Here is a 9073-nt window from a genome sequence, read left to right as displayed (position 1 = left end):
AAGTGCTGGGATTACAGGCGGGAGCCACCGCTCCTGGCCCGGTTCAGCATTTTCTAGACGGGAGTAGGTAGGCCATGTCAGTTCCACATAAAGTCCTGAGGACAGTCCTGATTACCTGTGTTTGATCAAAATCATCTTTCCGGGGGAAACCACGCTGAAGCTCCCATGTTTCAAGCTAACTCTAGTGTGAATTAGCTCTTAACCAGCTAGACTTACACAAAGCAGTTAACAGATTCATTTCACTTTGTAGTCCTCAAGGTATTGTTCCTGCCCCACTCACAGACGAAATCAATCCACTGAGACCACGGCATTGCGGTAAAAAAGAGTTTGGCCGGGCGCGGTGGCTCACGCCTGTAATCCCAGCACTTTGGGAGGCCAAGGCAGGCGGATCACTTGAGGTGGGGAGTTTGAAATCAGCCTGACCAACATGGCTAAACCCCGTCTCTACTAAAAATACAAAGATTAGCCAGGCGTGGTGGCAGGTGCCTGTAATCCCAAGTACTCGGGAGTCTGAAGCAAGAGAATCGGTTGAACCTGGGAAGAGGAGGCTGCAGTCAGCCGAGATCGCGCCACCGGTGCACCGCATGCGGCCTGGGTGACGAAGCAAGACTCCCTCTCAAAAAAAAACAAAACAAAACGTGGAGCTAGCCCCACGGGTTTAGGACCTTTGACTCCTCGTTAGATGCTTCCCAGTATTTCAGATCAACCCTTTGTTGGGCCCCTGGAAGGTCGGTCCCCTACTAGTAACGTGGGGTGAACGGGGGTACGTCTGATGCGGACAAAGGCTGGGTCCCGAGAAAGCGCAGGGTCAGAAAAGTGCCCCCCAAAGCCGTCCCTGCACCCGAACCCTAGGAAGGCCTCGCGCAGGGCCTTCGGCAGCAGTTTACGACCTGGGCGGGGCGTGCCGGAGGCTCTATGCAAATCAGCCCAGCGGACCCCGTCCAGCGCCCGGGCTCCGGAAGCAGCGCTCCCCTCCCACTCCCCGCGCTTCCGGCCGGGCCCGCGCCCCCCAGACGCCGAGAGCCCGCAGCCCCGGCCTGGCGGCGATGGCGCGGCGCGTGCGTGTGCTGGTGGACATGGACGGCGTCCTGGCCGACTTCGAGGCCGGCCTTCTGCGGGGCTTCCGCCGCCGCTTCCCTGAGGAGCCGCACGTGCCGCTGGAGCAGCGCCGCGGCTTCCTGGCCCGCGAGCAGTACCGCGCCCTGCGGCCCGACCTGGCGGTAGGGGGCGCGGGGTCCCCACACGGGCAGGGCCGGCTCGCTCCGTTCCCGAGGTCACCCCCTTCTGTGTGAAGGGCGCAGAGCCCTTACCCTGGCACTCGCGGGCAGCGCACCCTGAGGAGGAGCCTTTGGGCGCGTGCCCCGACCGAAGCCCCCTCCGCAGCTCTGAGCCCGGGCCCAGAGCCCCCAGGAACCTCCCTGCGAGTCCTCGCGGGAACTGGATCTGCCGGAGGCAGAAGCCGGGACCCAGAACTCTTGTCTTTCAGGATAAAGTGGCCAGTGTGTACGAAGCCCCGGGCTTTTTCCTGGACCTGGAGCCCATCCCGGGGGCCTTGGACGCTGTGCGGGAGATGAACGACCTACCCGAGTAAGGAGAGTGGGGGCGGGCGGAGTCCTGGGCGGGCTCCCGGCTCCCGGTGGTAACCGCGACCTTCTCCGCAGCACGGAGGTCTTCATCTGCACCAGCCCCCTGCTGAAGTACGACCACTGTGTGGGTGAGAAGGTGTGGCTGCTCCGCCCCTGCTCCGCACGTGGAGCTGCCTAAATCCTGATTTTAAAAAGAAACCACCAGAAACCCAGAAGGTCGGGGGTGGGGGGCCTCTCAAAGGCTTAGACCCCACTCCCTGTCCCTGAATTCCGGCTCCCATCAGGCCCTACTCACAGACCTGTGTCTTCTACACAGTACCGCTGGGTGGAGCAGCACCTGGGGCCCCGGTTCGTAGAACGAATTATCCTGACAAGGGACAAGACGGTGGTCTTGGGGGACCTGCTCATTGATGACAAGGACACAATTCGAGGTTGGATCCGTTATCCTTGGCAGCCTCCAGGCCTCTAGCCTGCCCTGATTAGGGAGAGGAAGTAATCATGCCCATTACAGATGTTGGCGCTGCCTTTCTTGTCCCAGGCGAGGAGGAGACCCCGCGCTGGGAGCACATCTTGTTCACCTGCTGTCACAATCGGCACCTGGTCCTGCCCCCGACAAAGAGACGGTTGCTCTCCTGGAGTGACAACTGGAGGGAGATCTTAGACAGCAAGCGAGGAGTCGCGCAGCGGGAATGAGCGGGGATGCCGCGGGCAGCAGCTGGAGCTGAAGGAAAGGCAGGGGCCACCACAGAGCCGAGTCAGGGCGGCATCGTGCTGGTGCCTCTGGCCCTGTGGAGTGGAGCAGGCAGATACCGTTAAGCGCTGTGCTACCGGGCCCCGGGCTCAGCCACCCGGTACCTCCCGAGAGGCTGCCGCTGGCCCCTGGCTTGCATGGAAATAGTGGGAAAACCAGTTGGAACTCTTTAATAAAAGACCTTGGCTTTCTAGTCTTCTAGGACCCTTTATTTGGGAACATAAAGGGACAAGCTCCCTGGATGGGTGGATGAGCCCTTCCCTCCCCTCAGCCCAGTGGTCCCTGAATCTGCCCCATTTCCATGCCCATGTAGATACCATCCTTGTAGCACCTGCCATTCCTGGGCCATCTAAGGGGTCAGCCTTGAGGGGGTACACAAGAGGCAAGAACCCCCCATTTTCCCTGAGTAACTTTCCATCAGGTCCCACGCTCCTTCTGTTGACCGGGGGCACCGTGGACATGGAGCCACATCCTTTATGTTGCTGTCTCTTCCTGTCTCCCTTGAGCACCATTTTCACTGCATCCCTCATGCGATACACTTCTGGGGTAGGGCTCCCCATCACTGAGTGTGACAGCAAAGGAGGAGAGCCAAAGCTTTCAGCCAGGGGCATGTGGTAGCGAGTCCGGGAGGAGGGCCAAAGCTTTCAGCCCGGTCCATGGGGTGGCAAGTGGGGGAGGAGGAGGGCCAAAGCTTTCAGGTGGGGCCGTGGGGTAGCCAGTGGGGGAGGAGGAGGGCCAAAGCTTTCAGTCAGGGGACCATGGGGTGGCAAGTGGGGGAGGAGGAGGGCCAAAGCTTTCAGCCGGGGCGGTGGGGTGGCAAGGGGACAAGATGCAGTTCCCAGGGCTGGCGCCTCTACTCCGACATATCACCTGCATGGCCTTGTGCTTGATGCCCAATGGCCACATTAAGTCACTGGGCTGTCACTCAAGGGCAGGGACCATATCTTCATCTTGGAATCATAGTGCCTAGCAGATAGCAGGGCTGGGTGGACAGTCAATGCTGGGTCACAGGTTATCCAGGTTGGCATCCACCAGGCCCAAATGCCCAGCTTGGAGAGCCCCTGGGGGAGGTATCCATCCTCCACAGCCCCGGAGGGGGCACCACATCTTCCCAGGGTGAGATCCTTTTACCATGAGGCATCCCATTCCTATCCCTGAAAACGACTCCAGACACTTCTGTTAAGGGATAATCCCTGATTTCCCGCAGCAAAGGCAGCTCTCCTAAGCCTCAGTCCCAGCTCTTGAGAACACTGTACTGCGAAGCCTCTGGGTCCACGCACTTGGCCACTTCTTACACCAGGGCCTGAGCCTGGCAGTGGTGGCACCAGACGTAGGGTAGAGAGTGCCGGCCTATGAAAGCAGCTCCAGTTTGATCTCCGCGTGCCTCCGAGTCTGGCTTCCTCACTCCGGATGGCGTTTCATCACAGTGTAAATGCCTGTCCTGCTGAAAGAACCCGCCTTGCAAATGGCTGAAAACGCACCAGTGGGGCAGCATATGCTCCCCCTGTTCCCTGCGTCCACATCAGGACCGTGGTCTCCAGCAGGAGGGGTGCTACAGTCTCGCGGTCCCCGTGGATCAGCGCTGCCGTGGGGCCATGCTCCTCGGCAGTGGGATACCCAGGGCAGAGTGCGCCTGCCGGCTGCGGGCCTCGGCCACCTGGCGCGGGGAGCAGAAGTCCTCCAGGAAGATCTGCGCCAGGTTCCGGAGCCTGGCACTGGCCGAGAGGGAGAAGCGAAGCATGCACTGCACCACAGGCGCGGCGCTCAGCTCCGGGGGAAAGCTGCGGCCCGGCGGGCTCAGGTGCATGAGCGTGGTAATGGCGGACAGCACCGTCTCCTCGTTGGGGCTGGACAGGCAGTTGATGATGAGTGGGAGGCCTCCTGCCTGCAGGATGTGCTCCTTGTTGGCCCGGTCTGGGCACAGGTTGCACAGGCCTCCTGTGGGAGACCAAGGAAGAATCTGGATGCTGTAGCCCCGGGCCTCCTCCCAGCTCCCCAGCTCATGAACCCCAGGGAGGGCCCAGGCCGTTGAGAAGCTGGTCCCAGCACAAGCGATCCAAAGCCCATTCCGGCTCCTGCCTTCTCGGTTGTAGAAAGGCCTGCCTGCTCCCGCCTGCCACAGCCCAGCCTTCCAGAGGTGCGCACAAATCCCTTTCCCTCTCTGTTCAGCCAGTTCAATGGCTGATACGCTTTCTTTTTTCCCTTTCTTAAATGTAAAAACCTAAAACAAGGCCGGCCCAGGCACAGTGGCTCATGCCTGTAATCCCACCACTTTGGGAGGCTGAGGTGGGTGGATCACCTGAGGTCAGGAGTTCGAGACCAGCCTGGCCAACATGGTGAAACTCTGTCTCCACTAAAAATACAAAAATTAGCCGAGCGTGGCAGGTGCCTGTAATCCCAGCTACTTGTGAGGCTAAGGCAGGAGAATCGCTTGAACCTGGGAGGCGGACAGTAAGCCGAGATTGAACCATTGCACTCCAGCCTGGGCAACAGAGTGAGACCCTATCTCAAAAAAATAAACTAAAAACCTATAATGTATCATCACCTTAGAACAATTTATAAAAATTATAAACATAAGATGATGGTTTCATGGGTATATACTTACACCAAATTTTATCAAATTGTACCCTTTAAATATGTACAGTTTATTATATCCATCATATAGCAATAAAACTGGTAAAAAATACTAGAATGGGCTGGGCACAGTGGCTCACACCTGTAATTCCAGTGCTTTGGGAGGCCAAGGCAGGAGGATCCCTTGAGCCCAGGAATTCAACACCAGCCTGGGCGACATGGCAAAACTCTGGCTCTACCAAAACACACAAAATTAGCCAGGCATGGAGGTACATGCCTGTAGTCCCAGCTACTTGAGTGGCTGAGGTGGGAGGACTGCCTGAGCCCAGGAGGTGGAGCTGCAGTAAGCCATGACTGCACCACTGCACTCCAACCTGGGCGACAGAGTGAGACTCTGTCTCAAAAACAAACAAATGGCTGGGCACAGTGGCTCACGCCTATAATCCCAGCACTTTTGGGAGGCCGAGGTGGATGGATCACCCTGAGGTCAGGAGTTCCAGACCAGCCTGGTCAACATGGTAAAACACCATCTCTACTAAAAATGCAAAAATTTAGCCGGGCGTGGTGGCACATGCCTGTTATCCCAGCTACTTGGGAGGCCAAGGCAGGAGAATCACTTGAACCCAGCAGGTGGAGGTTGCAGTGAGCCGAGATCACGCCACTGCACTCCAGCCTGGGTGACAGAGCAAAACTCTGTCTCAAAAAAATAAAATTAAATAAATAAATAAATAAATAAATAAATAAAATAAAAGCTGGCGTAAACCATGCACAGTGGTGCATGCCTGTAGTCTTAACTCCCAGGGAGGCTGAGGCAGAAGTATGACCTGAAGCCAGAAGTTCAAGACCAGACTGGACAACACAGGGAGACCCGACCCCATCTCAGAAAACTGATCAAGCAGCAAGCAGAGTATCCCATTTTTACTAAATACTTACATGTATTCACATATTTCAAATTGTGGGATGAAAACAAATGTTTTTTTGTTTTCCCAAAGTGCTGGGACTATAGGCATGAGCCACTGTGCCCGCCCCAGCTTTTTACATTTAACAATATATTGTGATTAGCGGGGCATAGTAGAGCCCGCCTATAGTCCCAGCTACTAGGGAGGCTGAGGTTGCAATGAGCCGAGATTGCACCACTGCACTCCAGCCTGGGCAAACCAGTGAAACTCCATCTCAAAAAAAAAAAAAAACAAAAAAAACCCCAAAAACAATGTATTGTGAACATCTTTCCATGCCAATAAATGCACATTCATGGCTATGCATTGTAGATTAATGGTAAGGAGTGTACCATTTGACATATGTAGTGTAATTAAGAGATTAGAGCATTTTAATGTTATTTCCATGTCACCGTTACTAGGATTCTCGAGGAAAAGAGAAAAGGCAACAGTGAGAGATCAGTGGTTCTGCATCAAAGAACTCATGTGCTCAGGTAATGTGGCTGGAATCCCACCCCCATTCCCTCAGGTCAGGCCCCCTCAGTGTAATGACCTCTTGGCCTTGGGGACAGATGCTACCTTGTTTTGGAGGTCACTCTGCTCAGCACTGGCTGCTCACGGTGGGAAGATGACTTTCTGTGCATCCTAATTGAGCTTCCTGTCATCACGGTACCCCTCCCTTTGGTTCCTGCTCAGCGGAGGAAGCCACCTCTCAGCTCATTTGCAAAACATGCCCAGTGTCCTCAGTGACCAATCAGGAGTGAAGGCCACAGCTCTACCCACTTGCCCTGTTTTTCTGGAAACTAACAAAGAGAAGATTTACCTGAACCTGAAACCCAACTAAGACATCTTCCCCAGCCGGAGGGACAGGTGCCCATGGTGCCCCTGCCAAGGACCCTCCTCCACTGACTGGGGCAGGAGCCTGCCAAGGTTTCACTCTGCTGCCTGCTCCCGAGCAGCACCTGGGTCAGACTAGTCCTGCTTTGGGGAACCTTTTCTTTTTTTTTTTTTTTTTGAGACGGAGTCTCGCTCAGTCGCCCAGGCTGGAGTGCAGTGGCGCGATCTTGGCTGACTGCAACCTCCATCCCCTAGGTTCAAGCGATTCTCCTCCTGCCTCACCCCCTCCCGAGTAGCTGGGATTACAGGCACATGCCACCACGCCCGACTAATTTTTTTGTATTTTTAGTAGAGACGGGGTTTCGCCATGTTAGCCAGGCTGATCTTAAACTCTTGACCTCAGGTGATCCATCTATCTTGGCTTCCCAAAGTGCTGGGATTACGGGCATGAGTCACCGCACCCAGCTGGGGGAACATTTATTACAGGATGCCACTGCACATGGAGTAAATTCCAGACCCCCGTGTGCTCCTTACCCCTGAGCTGTCCTGTCTGTTCTTCCCTCTCCCTGGCACTCACTGCAGTTGCCAACCTCAGTCCATCCCTGAGACCTTTCAGCCCCCAGCTGTCACACGCTGACACCCTCTTGCTGCTAACAAGCCCTCCACTGCTCTCCTTTTGAGTAGTGTCTTCCTGGGATACCAGACTAGGTGCTCTGCCATATCGGGGTGGCCCTTCGTCACCCAGTTCTTTAACCACTGACCCGGGGGGGAAAGGGTTGAAAGAACTGCGGATGGTCAGGGGGCTGGACAGGATGGCTCCCTGACATCCCGCCCACTCTGGACTTCTGTAGTTCTTAGATCTGGGCTGCAGCTCATAGGCAGGACACGTCTGAGAGACGGAGGGGACTCTTTGGCCTCTCTGGAGTCCTGAGAAAGAGGAGCAGCAGCAGAGGGCAACTAGGCACCGACCGAGAGCCTCTCCCCATGGGGCCCTTGGAGCCTCCCTTGCCAGTCCCACCTCAGCACTTCCTAAAGCACAAGGTGGCCCCTAGCATGGCTGTGGCGTTCTGTGGGCTGTCTTCTGTCCTTCCACCAGGAGCTGTAAGGCAGGGCTCAAGCTCCTGGAACTGTGGACACTTCACTGAGCATGCACTGGACACATGACTGAACCCTAGAAACGAGTGCTATCATCACCCCCATTTCCGTGGGAGAAGTCAAGGCTATGAGAGGCTGAGTAAACTGCCCAAAACGCTAAAGAGGGGGAGCCTTCTGCCCCTCCCAAGAGAAATGGCGGCCTCTGGAAGCAGTAAGGACAGCTCATCCAGCCTTGGGTAGATGCCAGGTTCAGTCTGGAGCAGGGGCAGTGGAAGTGCTATGATTGGACTCAGCTGCTCAGACACACCCGCGGCATGTCTCCCGAGCTGACAGGGGAGCAGCCTCCTGTGCACACTGGACTGCAGGTGGGGTGATGGGATTTCTCTCTGTGTAAAGTGTGATAAGATGAAGCCCAAGTCACGGCCTGCCAGCTGAGTCATCACCACACCCAGGTGCACCTGGGCACGGCCCACCCAGACTGGGCACGGCCACCCAGACTGCAGAAAACCAGAGGGTGGGGGCAGGAGGAGGCCTCAGGAAAGCCACCCTCTCCCCGCCCTCCCCACGCAGAGGCCCGGGAGTCTCCAAGGATGGGCCAGGTGCCTGCCAGAACTCACCAGCTGCTTGGGCACCCTCCGCAGTAGCAGGGACCTTCCTGAAGTCCCTCTGCCTGGTGAGCAGTGTCCCTTAGAGATGAAGAAGGGGCTGAGGGCCAGAAAAGAAAAGGGCAGAGAGCTTCAGGGCAGGAAGGCTGACCTGGAGCAGAAAGATGAGCCAAGATGGCTCCAGAGGACCCACAAGAGGCCACAGCCACAGCTGCTTTGAGCTTCTCCCTGGGTCTACCTGTGTGAACCTGCCCTGAAGAACTGAAGACGGCCATGGAAAAAGAGCAACGTGGAAACTTGGAGCTTCCTAGAATGCTCCGTAATAGTCAGATGGCTAAATTATGGAACATGTGTATGATGAAACAGTATACAGTACTTTTTTTTTTTTTTGAGTATGAACCTCGCTCTTGTCGCCCATTCTGGTGTACAGTGACACGATCTCGGCTCACTGAAACCTCCGCCTCCTGGGTTCAAGTGAGTCTCCTGCCTCAGCCTCCCAAGTAGCTGGGATTACAGGCATGCACCACCACGTCCAGTTAATTTTGTATTTTTAGTAGAGACGGGGGTTTCACCAAGTTGGCCAGGCTAATCTCGAACTCCTGACCTCGTGCCTTGGCCTCCCAAAGTGCTGGGATGACAGGCGTGAGCTGCTGTGTTCTGCGATATTTACAGTTTTTTTTTTTTTTTTTT

The 9073-nt window shown here is 56.0% G+C and overlaps 2 protein-coding genes across 3 annotated transcripts in view; one reads left to right on the top strand and one right to left on the bottom strand.

The window, feature by feature from the left end:
- Positions 1–527: 527 nt before the first annotated feature.
- Positions 528–2533, top strand: NT5C (5', 3'-nucleotidase, cytosolic). 2 transcript variants are annotated; one of them, XM_017884763.1, is made up of 5 exons: positions 528–1220; positions 1487–1587; positions 1662–1722; positions 1903–2017; positions 2098–2530. In XM_017884763.1, exons 1-5 carry the CDS (start codon positions 1047–1049, stop codon positions 2277–2279), a joined length of 633 nt encoding a protein of 210 aa, XP_017740252.1. In that variant the 5' UTR covers positions 528–1046; the 3' UTR covers positions 2280–2530. The 2 variants fall into 2 exon arrangements, with proteins under 2 accessions (XP_017740252.1, XP_017740253.1); XM_017884764.1 differs by having other exon boundaries at positions 534–1220; positions 2125–2533.
- Positions 2529–9073, bottom strand: part of ARMC7 (armadillo repeat containing 7) — a 19835-nt gene continuing 13290 nt past the window's right edge. Inside the window, exons 2-3 of the mRNA XM_017884593.1 lie at positions 8396–8483; positions 2529–4558 (exon numbers count right to left, since the gene is read on the bottom strand). Of these exons, the coding sequence (XP_017740082.1) occupies positions 3914–4558; positions 8396–8483 (733 nt within the window). The 3' untranslated portion in view covers positions 2529–3913. The remainder of the gene's footprint in view (positions 4559–8395; positions 8484–9073) is intronic.

Source organism: Rhinopithecus bieti, unplaced genomic scaffold (genome assembly GCF_001698545.2).
Source record: "Rhinopithecus bieti isolate Rb0 unplaced genomic scaffold, ASM169854v2 scaffold_13400, whole genome shotgun sequence".
Lineage (NCBI taxonomy): Eukaryota > Metazoa > Chordata > Mammalia > Primates > Cercopithecidae > Rhinopithecus > Rhinopithecus bieti.
The sequence above is the reverse complement of the archived record's forward strand: the minus strand, read 5'-3'. Positions and strand labels throughout refer to the sequence as shown.

Coding starts and splice junctions, on each gene's coding strand:
- NT5C (XM_017884763.1), top strand. CDS start 1,047: ATGGCGCGGCGCGTGCGTGTGCTGGTGGACATGGACGGCGTCCTGGCC. Junction 1,221..1,486: donor CCCTGCGGCCCGACCTGGCG/GTAGGGGGCGCG, acceptor CTTGTCTTTCAG/GATAAAGTGGCCAGTGTGTA. Junction 2,018..2,097: donor TGACAAGGACACAATTCGAG/GTTGGATCCGTT, acceptor TGCCCATTACAG/ATGTTGGCGCTGCCTTTCTT.